Here is a 20641-nt window from a genome sequence, read left to right on the forward strand (position 1 = left end):
TGAAGGGCAAAAGAACTTGGCTGGGGCAGAGGGGATGCCCTGGCCCTGGGGCACCAGCACAGGCTGGACCTGGGGCTGAGCACCCTCCAGATCTGACAACTCTTCCCCCTCTTATGCACATGCATTCAGTTTTGTGTGTGGATGATTCACCTTCCTGCTGTGTATGAGTTAAAAGCAAAAATTTTGTCTTTAAAATGATCCTTGAGGTTTGGTAAATGGAGGTGCCAGGGAAGCTCTGTGTGAGCAGAAGTATGATTTAGCATCTGTTCTCCTTGTTAGAAAGTGCCCCGTTGTACTCGGGGTGCCAAGGAGGATTTGGCAGGGGAGAAAGGTTTGACTCACCCAGGTGCCATCCCCATCAGCACGGAGCATTTACAAACCTGGCATCCTCTCTCTCCATCTCCAAATCACAGCACACTGAAACGCAGCGATACGAAAGATTAGTCTTCATTCGGCAAAGTAATTGCCAAATTAAATGATGCCAGATGGAAAAACTAAAGGCCACGGTGTCAGGGGTCTGTCCATAGCCCTGGGCTTTAGGAAGAGGTAAATACACAGGTCTCAGCTGGTGCTGCAGGAGGTACGTGTCCGGCGGGAAGCCGGCGCTCGGACTGTGCCGAATCGATACCTGCTATCGAAGGGAGCAGCGCGCAGCGTTAGGGCCAACCCAGCGTTATCAGAAAATGATATATTGCACATTAGGATGGATAATTCATGTCGCCTTCATCGGCTCAGACCGTCGCGAAAATTCATAAATCATTTTCTCGTTCATGTATCGCCTAAGTGCGATTTGTCACTCGGCATCAGCGGGAGGGCGGCCGCGGATCCCCGCCGGATTCCCAAAATGGAGACCCGGCTGCGCTTGGAATCGCGGGGGCAGCTCGGATCCCCGGGCTGCGGGCCCCCCGGGAGGGCGGGAGGCGGCTCCCCCCGCGCCTATACACGTGTGTGGATATAAATATGTGTATGCTCCCCGCTGGCTGCTGCCCCCCGCATCACGCCGTCTCCGCAGGAGCCTCACGTGGGTGTCGCGCCTCGGGAGCGCCCCGAGCCCCCGGGGATGTGTGCCCCCCTCCCAGCCCTACCTCCGGGGCTTCCTCCGGCCCGCACAGGCGGACACGGACACGGACACGGGCGGGCTCGGTCTCCCGGGTTTCGCCCGCGTTCCTCGAAGGCAGGAGACGTGGCCGCTCCGGGGGGCCACGGCGGCGGGGAGAGAAGGGCTAGAACTGCCCCGGGTGGCGTTCAGTGCCGGGCAGCGGCCGCTCCCCTATGGGCATCCACGGGTCGTTCCCGCAGGAAGGCAGGACAGGCAGGATCTCCGCTGGCCGCGCCCGGAGCTGGCGGCAGCGGGCGGGCAGGTGAGCGGCGGCGCTTCTGCACGGGAAGGCAAGGCAGCGAGCTCCCCGTCCGCATCCCGCGGGCAGCGCCAGCAGCCGGGCCATTCTGAAAAAAAAATTTCAATTTGTCTGCAAAGCACCCACTGGAATCACCCCGCTACAGAGCCCGGGGGTGGGTAGGGAGCCAGGCAGAAGGGGAGAACAGGATGCAGTTTGGGGGAGAGTGGGCATCTCCGTGCCTGCCGCGCCGGCTGCCGCGGCCTCACAGCCGGCCAGGGGAGCGCGGAGCTGGGCGGAGAGGGGCGGCAGGGCCGGGGCCGGGTCCCGGAGCGGGTCCCGGAGCGGAGCGGAGCGCGCTGAGTGCCCCGCGGGGCGGCGGCGGCGGCGGCGCTGGCGGGCGCAGTGCGGCGCTGGAGGCGCTGGGGGGCGCCCGCCGCCCGCTACAGCGGCCGCGCCGCCGGGGGAGGGGCGGGGCGGGGGCGCGCCCGCGGCTCCGGGCGCTGGAGCCCGGCTCTGGACATCGCAGAACGGCTGGGATCGCTGGGAATTGCTGGGGAGCTTCAAGGCCGGCTCCAGCCCCTCCTGCCACGGGCAGGGGCGTCCTGCACCAAACCGAGTTACTGCCAGCCCCGTCCAGCCTGGCCTTGAATACTTCCTAGGATGGGGCATCCTCAGCTTCTCGGGGAGAGCTGTGCCGGGCCTCTCCATCCTAATGGGGATTCCTCTGTTTCCGCAGGAAAAACGCGCCTGTAGTTCATTGAGATACGCGGACGGAGCCGCTGCTGTGTGATGGATTAGCGATGGGGTAGGAGCAGGAGGTGCACGTCCCTGCTTTGTGCTGCTCTTCAAATAAAATAACATTTGGGGGGGAAAGCCTCCGCAAGAATTATAACTATTGTATTCTTTTACTCTTAATTTATTCATTCGGTAGCCTTAGGGACGTGGATCTCTCAGCCAGCACCGACAGCCGGTACCGGAGCGTTTCCCTTGGATTCCTCCGGTTATCCCTGAGAGAATATCGCACTCCAGGGATATCCGCCCCACCACCCTGAGCACCCAATGACAGGCAGTATTCCTCCTTCTCCCTCTGCCACCGCGCCTCACGGTCTCCTGTTGCACCAGCGGAAATTCCAAAATGGAAATAGGAAAATACCGGCGCAGGCTCGCGGTGCTTTAAATTGACTGGAGCTGCAAACACCGTACGAGTAAATGACGGAAAGTTGCGCTCTCTCCACTGTGGAACACACCAAGGGGCGGGGAAGGGGAATGGAACAACAACAACAACCGCAAGTTTCCCTCTGTTTACGCTTTTTTTTTTCCAAAAAAAGCTCCACTGGAAAGGAAAGTTGGTGGCGGCTGGGTGGAAAATCCCTCTCCAAGGAGCGGGGCTTGTTGACGTTTACCCGGGTTGCGTGTGTGTGTGCCAGGGACGAGCGGCGACCCAGCGGCCGCGGCGGGGGAACCATCACCCAGGAAGGGGAGAGAGGCAGGGAAGGAGGCAGAGAAGGGGAGAAGGAGGCAGGGATTGAGGGAAGGAGGCAGGGAAGGAAGGAGGGAAGCGGGCAAGGAGCGCTGAGGGGCTGAGGCGGCTGGCGCGCGCTCTGCCCGCTCTGCCCGCCCAGCCCGCGCGCGGCCCCGCCCAGCCGTGACGCAGCGCCCCCGGCGCGCGACGCGGCCAATGAGACACCGCCCCCGGGGGCGGTGCTGGGCGCCGATTGGTTGGCAGGAGCCGGGCGCTGCGCAAAAACAGCGGAGCGGAGCGCTGCCCGCTCAGAAACTGCTGGCAGAGATCGGCGGAGCCGGGCCGGGAGCGGAGCCGGGACGGGAGCGCAGCGGCGGCGGCACACATAGATACAGGGGCTAGGCGAGAAAGCAGCAAGAGAGGAAAAAAAAATAATCCCCACCGCGATCGGCACCGCCGTAAAAGCAGAGTGATGATGATGAACGTACTCGTAGCAATAACAGAAGAAAAGGAAAGACCTTTGACAGAGGAGAGAGAAATCTAAAATCTTTAAATTAAAAAAAAAAAAAAAGGAAATACCAGGGACATCGGGGAATGAAAGTTTTGGGTAGCTAAGCTGCTCTCTGCCTTTTTTTTTTTTTATATGAAATCTTTGTGCGGGTAATTTTATTTTTTTTTTAATTTCGCGGTTTTCTGCCTTTTCCTTGCATCCAAAGAGGGCATGCCCACCGGCTGTTCCAGCAGCATCTAGCCTCCAACTCCCACCAGGAAGACAAACCGAGGACAATCTTGAAATACAAAAATTTCCTCCTTGGAATTTGCTGCTGCTGCTGCTGTCTCTGCCGCCACTGCTGCTGCCGCGGTGCAGTGCCAAGACTCTCGGAATAAATAAAAGAGGGCTACAGTGTGTCTCTAGCTACAGCCGGCTAATAGCTATTTTAGTTGGCCGTACATCTCGAAGATCACAGATGAAGCGGGGACGCCTGTCTTCTTCGTTTGCTCAGCGTGTGAAACATTAATCCCCGTAACAGAAAGGAGGGAGATGGGGGAGAAAAAAAATCCTAACATGAATCAGAAGAAATAGTATCTAGCAACCCTCCCCCCCAGCCCCCCCAAACCAACCTCTCCCCCTCCCCTTCCCCCGATCCCCCTCTCTCTCCACACGCTTGCAGGCGCGGGCACGCGCGCGCGCGCACACACACAGACACACAGACGCGCGCACACAGACACACAGACACGCACACACACTGTACTGTGTATTTTCGAAGGAGGAGGTGGCTTTTGGAAGAGGAGGCAGCGGTGGTGTCGGGGAGGGGGGAATCTCTTTCCCCGTCTGGAGATGGTTGTGCTATTCCTCTTTGCCTTGCTCTGGATGGTGGAGGGGGCTTTTTGCCAGCTCCATTACACGGTGCAGGAAGAGCAGGAGCATGGCACGTTCGTGGGGAATATCGCCGAGGACCTGGGCTTGGACATTACAAAACTTTCGGCTCGGCGCTTCCAGACGGCGCCCAACTCCCGCAGCCCTTACCTGGAGCTTAACCTCGAGACCGGGGTGCTCTACGTGAACGAGAAGATCGACCGGGAGCAGATCTGCAAGCAGAGCCCCTCCTGCCTGCTGCACCTGGAGGTCTTCCTGGAGAACCCCCTGGAGCTGTTCCGGGTGGAGATCGAGGTGCTGGACATCAACGACAACCCGCCCTCCTTCCCGGAGCCCGACCTGACCGTGGAGATCTCGGAGAGCGCCACGCCGGGCACCCGCTTCCCGCTGGAGAGCGCCTTCGACCCCGACGTGGGCACCAACTCCCTGCGCACCTACGAGATCACCCCCAACAGCTACTTCTCCCTCGACGTGCAGACTCAGGGCGACGGGAACCGCTTCGCCGAGCTGGTGCTGGACCAGCCGCTGGACCGGGAGCAGCAGGCGGTGCACCGCTACGTGCTGACGGCGGTGGACGGCGGGCAGCCCCAGCAGCGCACCGGCACCGCCCTGCTCACCGTCAGGGTGCTGGACTCCAACGACAACGTGCCCGCCTTCGAGCAGCCCGTGTACACCGTGTCGCTGCCGGAGAACTCGCCGCCGGGCACCCTGGTGCTGCAGCTGAACGCCACGGACCCCGACGAGGGGCAGAACGGCGAGATCATCTACTCCTTCAGCAGCCACATCTCGGCCCGCGCCCGGGAGCTCTTCGGCATCGCGCCGCGCACCGGGCGCCTGGAGGTGAGCGGCGAGCTGGACTACGAGGAGAGCAGCGTGTACCAGGTGTACGTGCAAGCCAAGGACCTGGGGCCCAACGCCGTGCCCGCGCACTGCAAGGTGCTGGTGCGGGTGCTGGACGCCAACGACAACGCGCCCGAGATCAGCTTCTCCACCGTCAAGGAGGCGGTGAGCGAGGCGGCGGCGCCGGGCACCGTGGTGGCCCTGTTCAGCGTCTCGGACCGCGACTCGGAGGAGAACGGGCAGGTGCAGTGCGAGCTGCTGCAGGGCGACGCGCCCTTCCGCCTCAAGAGCTCCTTCAAGAACTACTACACCATCGTCACCGAGGGGCCGCTGGACCGCGAGCAGCCGGGCGGCGACGCCTACACGCTGACCGTGGTGGCCCGGGACCGCGGCGAGCCGCCGCTCAGCACCAGCAAGTCCATCCAGGTGCGGGTGAGCGACGTGAACGACAACGCGCCGCGCTTCAGCCAGCCCGTGTACCAGGTGTACGTGAGCGAGAACAACGTGCCCGGCGCCTACATCTACGCCGTCAGCGCCACCGACCGCGACCAGGGCGCCAACGCCCGCCTCGCCTACTCCATCCTGGAGAGCCAGATCCAGGGCATGTCCGTCTTCACCTACGTCTCCATCAACTCCGAGAACGGCTTTCTCTACGCCCTCCGCTCCTTCGACTACGAGCAGCTCAAAGAGTTCAGCTTCCAGGTGGAGGCCCGCGACGCGGGCGAGGAGCCGCAGCCGCTGGCCGGCAACGCCACCGTGCACATCATCGTGGTGGACCAGAACGACAACGCCCCCGCCATCGTCAGCCCCGTGCCCGGCCGCAACGGGACCCCGGCGCGGGAGGCGCTGCCCCGCGGCGCCGAGCCGGGCTACCTGGTCAGCCGGGTGGCGGCCGTGGACGCCGACGACGGCGAGAACGCCCGCCTCACCTACAGCATCGCGCGGGGCAACGAGGCCGGGCTCTTCCGCATGGACTGGCGCTCCGGGGAGCTGCGGACGGCCCGCAGGGTGCCGGCCAAGCGCGACCCGCAGCGCCCCTACGAGCTGGTCATCGAGGTGCGCGACCACGGGCAGCCGCCGCTCTCCTCCACCGCCGCCGTGCAGGTGGTGCTGGTGGACGGCGCGGGAGAGCGCTCCGGGGGCGGCGGCGGCCCGGCCGCGGGCACCGGGGCGGGGGGAGGCGGCGGAGGCTCCGGCGAGCATCGCCCCAGCCGCTCCGGCGGGGATAACTCGCTGGACCTCACGCTCATCCTCATCATCGCCCTGGGCTCCGTCTCCTTCATCTTCCTGCTGGCCATGATCGTCCTGGCGGTGCGCTGTCAGAAGGAGAAGAAGCTCAATATCTACACCTGCCTGGCCAGCGACTGCTGCCTGGGCTGCTGCTGCTGCTGCCCCTGCTGCAGCCGGCAGGCGCGGGCCCGCAAGAAGAAGCTCAGCAAGTCGGACATCATGCTGGTGCAGAGCTCCAACGTGCCCAGCAACCCCGCGCAGGTGCCGGTGGAGGAGTCGGGCAGCTTCGGCTCCCACCACCACAACCAGAACTACTGCTACCAAGTCTGCCTCACCCCCGAGTCCGCCAAGACCGACCTGATGTTCCTCAAGCCCTGTAGCCCCTCTCGCAGCACCGACGCCGAGCACAACCCCTGCGGGGCCATCGTCACCGGCTACGCCGACCAGCAGCCCGACATCATCTCCAACGGCAGCATTTTGTCCAGCGAGGTAAGGACCGGCACCCCCCGGCATCCCGCACCCCCCCAGCCCGCGCAGACTTCATCCCCGAGCATCCTTCCCCAAGCTCCCGCTCCTCCTTCTCCTCCTCTCCCGTCGCGAAAGGCGTTTTGCATTCCCAATCCTGCTCGTTTCTCCTTTAATCCGTCCGCTGCCTCTCCCCGCTTTGCCCTCTCATCTTTGGGGGGTTTTAGCGACAGGCGGGGGTCTCAGAGGCGATTGTGGGGTAGACACACACGCGCACCGCTGGCTCCCTCCCGCTCGGGCTGAGCAGCTGTTGCAGCCGAGCGTGTTCCCCCTGAGTCCCCCTCCCACCCCCCTCCGGTGCCTCTGAATGAATCTGGGCAGCATCGTGGCGCAGAGATGCCCCCGAGCCTGCGGTAGCTGTGAGTGGATTGCCTGTGGGTTGGGAGATGGGCGGGGGGGGGTTACAGCTCTTTGCAGCATCTCTCCGCTTGACAAGGCTGAAGTGGCGTGGGGTGTAAGCACAGGATGCTCTCAAGGAAGGCTTTAAACGCGTGTGTTTTTCGGTCCTGAAATCTTTTCATGTGTGACTAAAGCTTTGGGGGAAACCCCCTTTGGGACTGTGACAATCACTGTAGTTAGCAGGAGCTTTAATTAATTTGTGAATTAGGGTTTTTGACTTTTCTTGACTCTGTCTGCGCAGCTCTTTATAACCCCAAAGTTTGCAAAGAGCAGCAAGAAAGAGTTTCTGTAAAATTGTGTGCTGAGACTTAATGTCCCCTGCAGTCTTGCTTATGCTGTGTTGCCTGGTGTGTAGAGAATTTTTACTAAAGCATTTACCATGCCATATTGCTCTCCCATTAATCTTTTGTGCTGGCTTAGCTCATGTATATTGTCAGCACCTCTCTGCCTGTGCACTAGTGAAAACCTCACCTTCTCTCCTACCCTGAAACCTGAGTGCTGTCCAGTCTCACAAAGGTGGTTTGGATGGTGTTTTCTAAGGCATTAAGTTCTGCAGTGAAATTTCTAATATTGATTTGTAGTACTGCCCTTGCCTCAAAATGTCTACAAAACTCTTGACTTCTGCTGCTTTTTTGATGACTTGAGGGTATCTCAATGTATTTTTTTTTTCCTTATGGTGCAATACCAGTACCATCTAAGCAGTCCACAACTCTAGAAATAGTTATGCTAATTTTTGGTGGGAGTCCTTGTGATGCTCAACAGTGTGCACTGTGAGAAAACGTCAGAGTCTTGTCTCAAAAAACTCCAGAAAAAAATCCCTTGTGCCTTCCCATCTGTGTGACTCAGAGCTGATTCTTTCCCCCCTTACATTCTAGAAACAGATTTTGGAGGCCTACTTGCAGCTAAGCATTGCCATTTATAGTGACTATGGTGAGCTGCTCCCTTGTATATTCTCTGCTGCTAGTTACAGAAATATCAAGAGTTAAAATATCTCCCAATAATTTGTTTTCTCCTAGACAAAGCATCAGCGTGCTGAGCTCAGTTATCTAGTTGACAGACCCCGACGAGTAAACAGGTAGGAGTTCTGCAGCCTTGGTTTCCTCATGCATGCTTTAGCAAGTCTGAGTGCTGTGCAGAAATGTATTTACTACAGATGTGACTGGGTAGTAAAGCAGTGGGAAGTCGAATGGATGTAGATGCACCAAATAAAGTTCGATTTAAGGCTTTTCTAAACTGGTTTTCAAACTGACTGAAAAGAGAACAAAATCCCGGTTTGTACGAGTCTAAAACGTGCTTCAAATACTTAATAACACGTTTCTGTAGGATCTCCCAGAAAACATTGTCTCACTGAGCGAAAGTTCAGCTAACCAGCTTAAGGAAATGCTACCAAATCACTTTTGCAGACCGCATGAAAACCAGGAGGGGCAATAACCCTTGCTGGCCTGAAAACTGCTCGTTTTGTTCAGGGCGGGCAGGGCACCTCGGTGCGAGCCGTGCAGGAGTGAGGGGGGGTAATGCAGCGCCGTGTTTGGCCATGTGATGGCGGAAGAATGTTTTACGAGCTCCTCTTTCATGTTTATTCTAATGTAAAGATGTTTCTGTGTCTAGTTCTGCATTCCAGGAAGCAGACATAGTAAGCTCTAAGGACAGTGGTCATGGAGACAGTGAGCAAGGAGACAGTGATCATGATGCCACTAATCGAGGTCAATCCTCTGGTAAGTCTGATAAGAGAATGGAAATATTGGATCTTTAAGTAGGGAGACTAGAAGGAACAGTTACTTATAGGAATATAATACAAGAGAGGCATAAATAAGGTGAGCGTATTTATTTTTTGGGAGGCTGGGTTTACATCAGCTTGCTGCTACAGGAGGCAGTTTTGAACCTCTTTTGGTCACGGGGCAGAATTTATTTTATTAATGTGGTTGGGGATGGGAATTGGTGTGTTAAACTCCATCATTCACTGTAGCAAAACTTCCTGTACATTAAAACAAAGTTATTGGTACATTTGATAGTACATTTTCTCCTATGGCAGATTTAGAGAATCTCAAAGCATTAAGCAATTCCGTTTAGTAGGCACTTCAGCTGGCACAGCAGTGAGAAGTGAAGGAGGAGTTCCCAAGGGAAAGAATGAACCCAGTGATTGAATGACAGCCAGACTGTGAGGGGTTTTTTTTTCAGGGGATCAGTGGAGACACGTTGGGTGCTCTGAATGTGTAATACCTTCAAATTTTGGAGGATTGTCTGTTAATTCGAATTGAGGCACCATATAGAGCAAGTGGTCTCCATGTTAATAAGATATTACTAAATACATTTTCTTGACAGAGGAAAGAAAGGCTTTCAAAGGCTATGAATCACTTAGGAAATACACACATTGCAGTGTTATGCCCATATGTAGGGCTTGCTGTCTCAGTTCGCATACTGTCAGTTTGCTTCTGAAAGGAACATTTGTTCAGAGCCTGTGCATTAGAATTCACGCTCACCCTCTCACTGCATTTTAGCTACAAATGCTGGGCTTTCTTTCCTACCACAGCCTCCCCAGGTCTGGTACATCTTTGTGCAACACAGTGCTGCCTTTCCCCTTGTTTCCTTTGTGCTCTGTCACGTATAAAGATTTGCTACAACCGTGTCATACAAACCACTGTCAGTCCTCCTTTTCTGAATTCCCCCTGACCCCCACCTTAGGAGGCACAGGGCAGGGGACCCAGTGCTGCCACAGCAGTGCTGCCTCACCCTCCTGCTCTGTTAATGTCCCCTATTTTCCTGCTGCTGTAGTCACTGTGCCCTTAACGATGGGAAACCCAGGCACCAGGGGAAGAGGAGGCTGCCACAGGGCCTCTTTCTATTGCTGCAAGTCATTAATATGCAGACCTAATGAGACTTGAGAAGAGCCAAGAGTCTCTGGAGCTCCCTGCTTCTTGCAGGGCTTCATGCTAAGTGAACAGAGTGTCTATTTTGTGTCTGGGAACCTGACAACAAACCAGGTCTTGCCAGAAGTTTACATCTGAACACAGAGCCTCTTTCATTTTTGGCCTATATATGGCGTATGATTTATTATTGTTTGAAAAAGCCATGTATTTAGCCTCCCCCCACCCTTTCTTTTGCACTGTTTCTGATGCAGCAATCAGGGCTACTGAGTTATAAAAAGCTCTCTCTCCTCCTGCCCTCCCTGCATTCCTGGTTTTTTTTTTTCCTGCTCTTTTACGCATTTTACTGCAGCAGTCATCTCCATGAACATTTCAATCAGCTTAGTCCCTCAACATAATGAACCATAATAACCAAACAGGAGAGAAAAGAATAAACATCTGCAGAAGGGGCTGGATTTGACTGATGGTGGGAATATAATCACATAGTTGCACATCAACTGAAAGCTATTTTCTTTTAGATGCATTCTGTGCTGTTATTGTTGTGCCTCTGTTCTTTATGCTTTCCCTCCATTTTAAAAGTAGACTATGAATACTTTTCCTATTTGGCATTGATCCTTAGTGGGGTAAATTCTTCTACATTTATATTTTATGAAATAGTAGAGAAAAACTATTCTGTACTTTTAAATAATTTCAAATCATTTAAGAATCTGATGTGATCTGTGAACTTCTGTATCTTCAGTGGTGATCACATAGTCAGTAATGAAAGCTGACAATTAGGCTTGGTCTACTCACAATTAGTAGGTTGAACCGAAAACTCAGACTACACCAATTTCATATATTGCTACTGAGATTTGAGAATAATTTGCATGCACCACTTTTTTAATGCTAGTCCCAGATGAACATTTCAATACAGATCTCTGTAGAAACTGCTTTAATCTTCTTCACACATATTATCTACTTTTCCTGTAAGTTTTGGGCTGAATCATGCTGCCTAAATGCAAAGAATGTGCCCTTTTACCTCAGTGATGACAAGATATTTTGACATAAATCTTCACTCTTGCTATGAGCTTTGGGGATGAATTTTAAGGGGAAAAAAGTAGCATAAATCTTGTTTGATCTCAAATGGCTACAGGAAATATAGAAGGAATGCCTTCTCAATTGCATTGGTCATTCTGATGCTCTATAATCAATTCTTTCTAAATTACTGAAGGAAAGCACATTGATTGATAGCGTGGCAGCAGTTTGGGCTGTTTTATTTTCCCAAGATGTTACCTGATACTATGCAGCATCATATTTGTTTTCAAAAGCATCTGAAAATATTTAGTAGGTAATTCACAGTGGCAGACAAAACTCATTCCCCACCAGTTTAGTCAGCAGCATGTTCTGATGGCAGAATATCTATTTACTGCTCAGCACAGGACCTCTGCCACTGGTGAGCACTCCTGTGGCACACAAGTAGCTATTCTGTAGTAGTCCATTGCAATCCAAACTGTGGTGTCATGGTCAGTTATTAATTGGGAAGGAAAACATGTAGGATGAAAATCCATCACGCTGCCACAGCTTTATCTCGTAGAATTTAGAGAAAAATCTGAACTGTGCCGCTCTGCATATCATAAAATGTTTTCTTGGGTTTTGAAGTTAGATCACAGCTCACCTTTTCACAAAATATGTTTGCTTAAAAGTGATTTAATCATGGTTTAAATGTGCTGAAATGCATGTAAGGGATTCATATTTTTCCCATTAAAGTAACATATAAATGCCTCACAAATATCCACATTCTTACCTACCTTAACACTGTTGAAGTACTAAAGTGCTGTCATCTGCTTTTTGCAGGGAATGGTAAGGAGTGAGATGCTCAAGATCCTAATTTTTTGTGGATTTAATAGTTATTTCATTGACTGGGTTAGTAATCCGAGCTTTTTGAAAAAAAAATGACTTTACAAAAGTGAAGAAGTGCAGGAGTGTTTTGGCAAGCAGAGGAGGGGTTTCTCAAATGTTTGAGAGAAAAGCTGCTACTTGTTTTAGAGTAAACACAACTCACACAACACTTCTACCTCTTAGGAACACGCTGCATTTCAGCTGTGTTCTGTAGGAGTAATTCTCAAGCATGAGGTTAGTTTATTTCCCATGGTTGATTAATTTCTTGGCCTCCCTTGTGAAACTGCCAGCTTGGGTGCCAATTAATGCTCTGCATGTGTGTACATTTAAATTGTATGATTAGACACCTGTCCTGTAAGATTTGGACTGGTGCCATCAATTTATTTCGTATGGTTGCTCACTAGCTACTTGGCTTTCCCAAGCAGAGTCCTTCACAGTATTACCCTTTTTTTTTTTTCCATGGAATTGGCACAGAATCTCAGAGGCACTTCAGGGAGGAATGCCCAAGATGAGGAGCCAAGTAGATTCACTGCTTTGTATATCCTGTAAAATGCATTAAAATATCCTGCCTTGTATATCCTATAAAATGCATTTTTTGATCTGCTTTTGGACAGTTTACATTGGTGACTGGCTGAAACCTGAAACTAGGCTTTTCCTGTTGGATTTTATGAAGGGAACTGGTAAGGGTTTAATGCGAAGGCACAGGGTGAAACACTGGCTCACACCTTTTCAGTACAGATTAGCTGAATGCCAAGAGGGTTCATTATGGCAGAGGAGCTGCAATATTTCAGTGTCCATAAGGAGAAGAGTAAGAGAGGTCAGAAGAAGAATTTCAGTGATAAAGGGACAGAGAAAACCAGTAGTTCCTCTGAGCCTATGCAGACTGACAGCTAAATCCTGTTTTGAAGATCACTTGGGCAAAAAGTCTATCTCAGATAAAGTGAGAGTGTACATGAAAATGGCTTAGAAAAGTGCTTTGACTGAAGCTAAGTGCTACTTCTGCTTTTTGTTTTTTTGGTTTTTTTTTTCCCCCCTCTTCTTCCTTGGCTTGCATGCTTAATAATGTTCACATCTCAGTGGTCCAGATAGGCCTTTGAAGCTGAGATTTGGAAAAGCTGAATATTCAAGATATTTGAGTCTTTATTCATGTTCTGATGCAGATGAAGTCAGTTTTATCCAAGGCAGCACACCAATTACTTAGTGAGAAAGAGTGATAATAACCTTGTTTCTTAAGTCCAATTCTAAAGCAGATGACTACTTTAACATCATTATCCTCATTTACCAATAGAAAACATGAATCCTGGGAAATGAGATACTTACTCATTGATAATCTAACCAAATGGATAGTTGTTCTGGGAATGGGAGCTCTGAGAAGACCTGGTTCCCTACATCACACCTATCTCACATCTAACTAGCACAGGAGAAACAGAAATGTTATTTCTTTCCAAGTAAAAGGCAAGGTTCTCAAAAAATAAAAAAAATAATCCACACATTGGAGAAAAACCCCTCTCAATAATGGTATTGCAAAAAATATTTTGTCAGCATTTAATTTGTGGTTTTTATTTTTTGTTACATCTTTTACTGAGTAATGCACATGAAAGTGTTCACTTGTTGCTCTTGGTGTATGGTTCTTCTCTCTTAGTTAATTTGAGAAAGGACACATTGTTTAAAAATGAATTTAGGCCTAATTTTTTGCCTTGACAAAACAGTCTTTCAAACCAATTAAAACTCACAGAGAAATTTTGATTTTCTTCTTTTGAAATATGAAAAGGAAGCAAAATGGACATCAAACAGACATCAAACTTAATTAACACGTTTCCTAGTTTTTGGCAGCTTTTGAGGGAGGGACAGGGGTTTGTTTTCCTTTAAAATCTGCAAAGTCAGAGTTGTGGGAGAGTTCATATTGTCCACTGGCCCCTCTGGTAATGAAATAGGAGTGAGCTGGTGGCCTTTGTCATGAGTTGTTCCGTTTATGCTGCATTTGGAATAGTGCAGTGCTGATCCCTGTCAGAATTTCAGTGCACTGTCCTGTCTGTTTGTATCCACAAAGGACATTTGAAATTCCTAATTCAGAGTCACCTTTAAAATCTCAGTTTGTCTGTATGTGCAAGGTCAAACAGCATAGCTAAAAGAAAAATAAAAATACAAAGCGTTTTTCTTTGATGTGGATGTGTAATTGTGATGGATAGTTTAGTTCAGAAGGATCTTATATATATATATATATATATATATACATATATAAAACCAGATTTATGAGAGAGATGAGATGGAAGTGTTAAACTACTGCACATTTTGTTATAAATCAAGAACATGATTCCTGGGGTATGAAGGAGTTCTGTGCTGAGTATCTCACTTCTTTACCATGGTATGTCCTTCCTTCTTGGAAAGCCACAAATAGCCCTTGCTTTTCCCCAACCGTGTGTTAAATGTTTTTCAATTAGAGCCAGAAAATTCTATACTATGACCCACAGGAAAAAGGTGGGGAAGAATAGCCAGCATTCATACCACAGGCAGTGTAAATTGCATGGCTGCCCAGGGATTTTGAAAATAAGCTGCTAATTTGAATTTCTTTTCTGTCAAAATACTAAACCCGAGGGCTTGGTTCTGCACCTGTTAAACTCTTAGGGGCTGTTGTGACTGCTTCAAGCTGGAACAATTCCTAACCCTTGCCTCTCTGAACATTTTGTTCCCATTCTAAACAAGCATTTACATTTAGCTATGTGCTCCAGCAGGGTATATTTAAATTCCAATGTATATAATTTGGTTTTTTTTCTTTTTACAAGTTCTCCTCTCAAAGAGAGAAAAAGTTTGCAGTACAAGCTCACATTATATATCCCCTACATTCATTACTTTGTTTATTAAGAATCCTGACTTATAGTGGCTATAACATCTCTTTTATAATAAGCTGTTATATAATACTATTCAGTGCACTGCAGTAGACAAGCAGTATTGAAAAGGGAACAAAAAAATATTTGTATAGAGACATTTTGCAGTTTAGCAGCTGATGTGAGAACAAAATAATAAAATGGAGGGTAATATTCCAGGTGAAATAAAGATCCATGAAGGGAAGAAAAGGGTATATACTTGAATGTGTATACTTAAAACAATATTTTTCTAATCTTTCCTTCCCCATAGACTAAAGAATATAATTTAATATTTACCCCTAAGTTTTTCTTTCTCCTCCTGTCTTTCAGGAAATATTCAATTAATATGGTCACTGATACATTATCAGCAAAATGGAACTGTAATTATTTTCTTATTAAACATAGGGCAATTTGTTTTTTACATGTATCTTTGCCAAGAAGTCTGCAAATTGTAACACTTTCATGTTCATTGTCCCTTATATCTCTGGAAAGGCAAAAAAATATCTTTCTTCAGATATTTCAATACATAAGATACACACACACACACGGTTTTATAAACATTTTTAGATAGTAATTTCTTTCTGGGTAACCTGCATCTAAATATTTCTTTTCAGTCTTTGATAGCTACTACCAGTACAGAATTTATTTTTGCACTATTTTTCTCTTTGCCTGATGATCTTCATCTGATTCTTTAAGCAGTTCTGCAGTTCACATTTGCATTCTTCAACAGTTCACTGATCAGAAATTTATTTTCAGGCTTCTGCATGCCAATTATCAAGGCAAGCTTCTAATCGAAACTGGACCTGGCATTGTATATTGCTTAATTTAAAATTAAAAAGTCATTATAAAGTGAGATTAATCTGAGACAAAAACCTTTTATTTCTCATTTCCTCATGATTTTTTTTTCCATCTAAATGATTGCCTTTCTTACTCAAGCACTTGTTGATAGCTCATAATCATTGTTCCTTTCTGAAGAGATTGTTTTTTTTCTGTAGTATGAGATATTACATAAATATTATTAATATAATTCAAATTAGAGTTCAAAACTGTGGTAGAATTCTTAATACTAATCCTCACACTGGAGATCAAGCTAATCCAGTTCTTTACAGTGTTCCCTGGTAAATGAGCTACATTGCATGAATCTTATTACAAGAATCAACTAGGTTGGAAAAGATCTTTGAAGTCATTGAGTCCAACCTGTGCCCTAACACCACCTTGTCAACCAGACCACGGCACTGAGTGCCACATCCTTAAAGTTCAAGGCACATCCTTGAGTCTTTCCTTTAACACCTCCCTGTTCCATTTCTGAGTGGAAATTCTTCCTAATGTTCAACCCAAACCTCCCCTGGCACAGCTTAAGGCTGTGTTCTTTTCTATATTACAGCTGTTCAAATTTTTTTCCTGTTTCTGTTACAAGTAGTGTTATTTTTTTTTGTAATTCTAATGAAGTGCTTGTAAATGCAATGTTTATAACAGATTTAGTTCAGTTTTGATACACAGCTAAGATGCTCAGTTCTCCTTATAAATACAAGAAAAGGAGCTTTTTTTTAGTGTGATGTTGAAGATTGTATTGGTTTAACCCAAACAGCAGCTAAGCACCACACACTTGCTTGCTCATTCTCCTAGGATGGAAAGGGGAATCAGAAAAAAGTGAAGTTGTGGGCTGAGATAAGAATAGCTTAATAATTAAAATAAAGGTAATAATAACAAAATGGAGAAAGAGAGAGGAATGAAATTGAAGACAGAGCAATGATGCACACTACAGTTGCTCACCAGGCACTGAGCGGTGATTGGCCCCTCCATGCCTTCTCCCAGTTTATATAGTGGGCATGATGCTCTCTGGTGTGGAATGGCCCTTTGGCCAGCTCACATCAGCTGTCCTGGCCATGCTCCCCTTCAGCTTCTTGTGCATTTCCTCACTGGCAGAGCATGGGACACTGAAATGTCCCTGATCTACTGAGTAGCTACCAAAGAATTAATGTGTTACCAACATTATTCTCATATTAAATCCAAAACACAGCACTAGTACCAACTACTAGGAAGAAAATGAACTCTGTCCTACCCAAAAGCAGGACAAACCAACTTGCAGATGCTGTGTTTATTTTAACTCTGTCCCTGTGATTTCATACACCATTCCTCTCAAGTATAATCCAATGACTTCGTGACTCTTAGCCAGGAAATATTCCTTTGGAAGGCTGATCTGAAAGTGGTCAAAAGCAGCATAGCTTGTCATTTGAGATCTTAATAGCATTAAAGGATTTGTAAGCAAACAGTTTGGTGTTGGCATGGATAATTGTTTGCTTATATAGGGGAAGCATTAACAATTTTTTCAATAGTATCCACAGCCACATCACACTGGACTGCAGTTGCCTTTGTACTGCTAATTGCAGTATTTTATTACAGGGTTCTGTCCCATTTCTTGGATGACTTGATAATAGCAAGGTCTACTGCAGCAGCAATGAAAACTGTCTCTGAAAAAGTGATGTAATGATTGAATAAGCTCTCCTGATCGCTTGAAAGCTCCATTCCTACTTTGTAACATCTGCTTTTAATATCAATAGGCTCCATCTGTATACTGATGTATGCACAGATAGTTCTTTTATAGGACTCATTAAGGTTTCATTTCATAACTGAAATCTGTGATTTCTAAATCCAGACTTTCAATTTCTTTGGTCAGAGACGCATTTATGTAGAAACAATTCCTGCATGTTCTTAAGCAGGTATTTTCAACCAGTGAACCACAGACATCAACCTACAAGCAGAATTGAACTTTGTAGGAATGGGTTCTAAATAGGGAGATCTGCAAGGGATTTTATAAGAACCACTGATACTCTTCTTGTGGTATTTTTGTGTCTGTGTGTGACATTCTGGCATTTATTTATGCTTGTTACAGGGTGTCTTTGACTTCTGAAGACTGGACAGCTAGATTTTTTTCGTGTTGTTGTTGAGGAGATGAAACTAGCGGAAGAAGTTCTTACGGCATTTCTCTTTCCGCTTCTCTTTCCTTGGCATAATCTTTCTTGTCTGTCAGCAGCTGTTCACGATGCTGAAGCTTATATCTGTAGTTTCTTTTTCTTTCATGCTTGCAGGCATGGATCTCTTCTCCAACTGCACAGAGGAATGTAAAGCACTGGGCCACTCGGATCGGTGCTGGATGCCTTCCTTTGTTCCATCCGATGGACGCCAAGCTGCAGATTACCGCAGCAATCTGCACGTACCTGGCATGGACTCCGTTCCAGACACTGAAGTGTTTGAAACACCAGAAGCCCAGCCCGGGGCAGAAAGGTCCTTCTCTACCTTTGGCAAAGAGAAGGCCCTTCACAACAGTCTGGAGAGGAAGGAGTTCGATGGACTGCTGTCTAATACACGAGCGCCTTACAAACCACCATATTTGAGTAAGTACTGCTCAAAAAGCTCTCTGGAAGAGTTCCCTTTGCTGGAGCAAAAATTAGCTCTTTCTGCTTTTCATGCTAGGAATAATACAGGCACAATCTTAGGAATGGGGGGGGAGATGACTTCTATTGGATTCAGGCACCAGTGAAGAAGGCATTGTTCAGTGCTTTTTAAAAAAAAAGACAAAATCTTGCTTGTTTTTAGTGTGACATCATTGTCAGCAACAAAAGTGTCAGCTAATATTAGTGGGGGAGTTACTGTGTTTGCAGGGTTGCCCTGATGAAGGCAGGAATGATGAATCCATACTCCAATTACTCCATATTCTCAGAAGGCTAATTTATTACTTTATGATACTATATTATATTAAAGAATACTATACTAACTATACTAAAGAATACAGAAAGGATACTTACTCAATGCTAAAAAGATAATAATGAAAACTCGTGACTTTTGCTAAAGTCCCAATACAGCTTGGCCCCAATTGGGCAAAGAGTCAAAACAACTCACACCAGAAACCAATCAGGCAATCACCTGTGGGTAAACAATATCCAAACACATTCCACATGAGCAAAACACAGGAGAAGCAAATGAGATAAGAATTGTTTTCCTTTTCTCTGAGTCCTCTCAGCTTCCCAGGAGAAAAATCCTGGGCGAAGGGATTTTTTCAGAGAATGTGAGTGCCACAGGGGAGTCACTCAATTTTGTTTTCTGATGCTAGATTATTTCCAAACTTTTCTTCAGTAGATGGTTTAAACGTTGGTGTTGCCAGGCTAGTGTTTTCTATGACTGGAGTTAAATTGAGAGAGCTTCTAGGAGTTTCTTTCTGTAACTGAGAAGTGTCTTGTGAGTAAGCAGTATGTATATTATTTTGAAGTAGCTGTTTTCATAGTTTGGAAGGAAGGGCCTTCAGTCTGATCATCTTTCAGCCTACATATTATTGACTCTTGTCAGTGCTCCTCTGTGCCTTCTGTCTCATTCCAAAATCTTGCCTCTTTCTTTAGTCACCTTTTGACTATGGTTATGTGGTATGAAAGAGTGTGATAGATCTCAGAGACCTTTATAATTCCTTTTGGAGTCTGAGCCAGCTGTAGAACCCTTGAATAGCACTTTGATCTAATATGTCTTTTTCATTCCATTTGATGCATTCTGTATTTTATTAGAGACTGTAATTTCCTTGACTTTGAGAATTTATGATGTTTATCTCATCCAAATAAGCCAAAGACATTAACACTGCAATATTGACCCTGTTTTAAAGCAACAGAGGTCTTTTAGGACAGCAGATTGGGGATAAAAGAGAAAAGAATCTGTCTGAATGGTATTAATTTATTTATTTTCCTAAAGCATTTAGTTGTTTTGAGGGGTGGTGTGCTGGCAGTCCTGATATGTGAAGATCTTTGGTACAGATCATTCTTAGCACAGTTCTCCCTTCTAAATTGGCTGTCCTGGTATTTTCATTCATTTAGGAGAGGTCTTTTTACCACTCTTCTCTTTAGATTCACTTTACTGACAACTTTATATTTGGCTATCAGTTCTGATCTGTGAAAGCTCTTCCTAAAAACCTGTCCTGAGACAATCAGCTTATTTTGTGGCTCAATTACTTATTTTGGGCTAAAATGTCATGTGCCAATCATCCAGTCATATTCTAAAGATTGGTGGGAAATTTCAGTACGGCCTAACAAATTTCAGTCTTTGCTGAACTGATCTTTCATCATTTATTTCTACAAAATATTCTTCAGCACTAAGGCACAATCTAGCAGCATTGATTTCATCACTGTCACCTCAGCTAATTTTAATTTAACAGGTTTGGTAGCATCTTTAGATGGTCCAACCACAACCGGGTTCTGGTGCAGTATGGATGTTGCAGTGATGATTGTTATCTGATGACACCACAATGGTAGTTCTGCTCTAATTTGTTCCAGGCCTGGGAGTTTAATTTCAAATAGCAATGTCATACTTGTTTTATTGATAATTTAGAGATTTTAAATTTTGTTACACTAGCATAAGTAGTTTTGTTGAACAATGTCTTTACATAGAGACATTGATCTACATCTTGCACTTTCCTGGCACAAGGGCATAAAAAATTGGAAGTAAAATATCAGAAGTAACCAATATAAATGAGTGTTATTACATAATCCACGCTTGAGAATCCAGATTGTTTTGCTTTTTTTCCTTGAACCTCAAAACTAAAATTTCTACAAAACAAGAGTAATGCTTCTCTGGTTTATTTTCCCTTATTTTGGTGAGGGATTTTTTTGGGTTTTGTTTTGTGGTTTTTTTTCTTTTTTTTGTATTTTAGACTATAATTTTATAGCAAAGAACAGGAACAACAAGAACAAAGTAAGCAGTAGTTGTAGAAATGAGTAAATAATTTATTATTAATAATGTATTAAATAAATGAAGAAAAGTATATAAGAGGAAGTTGATTTAAGAAGGAGCCTTATTTGATTCACCAGGTAATTGCAATTAAA

The 20641-nt window shown here is 47.1% G+C and overlaps 1 protein-coding gene across 3 annotated transcripts in view; it reads left to right on the forward strand.

Annotated features, from left to right (window-relative positions):
* Positions 1–968: 968 nt before the first annotated feature.
* Positions 969–20641, forward strand: part of PCDH10 (protocadherin 10) — a 39938-nt gene continuing 20265 nt past the window's right edge. For all 3 annotated transcript variants that reach the window (XM_077176772.1, XM_054633511.2, XM_077176774.1), the window contains exons 1-5: positions 969–1361; positions 2077–6739; positions 8191–8249; positions 8783–8889; positions 17870–18175. In XM_077176772.1, the coding sequence (XP_077032887.1) occupies positions 4142–6739; positions 8191–8249; positions 8783–8889; positions 17870–18175 (3070 nt within the window). In that variant the 5' untranslated portion in view covers positions 969–1361; positions 2077–4141. The remainder of the gene's footprint in view (positions 1362–2076; positions 6740–8190; positions 8250–8782; positions 8890–17869; positions 18176–20641) is intronic.

This window comes from Agelaius phoeniceus, chromosome 4 (genome assembly GCF_051311805.1).
Source record: "Agelaius phoeniceus isolate bAgePho1 chromosome 4, bAgePho1.hap1, whole genome shotgun sequence".
NCBI classification, from domain to species: domain Eukaryota; kingdom Metazoa; phylum Chordata; class Aves; order Passeriformes; family Icteridae; genus Agelaius; species Agelaius phoeniceus.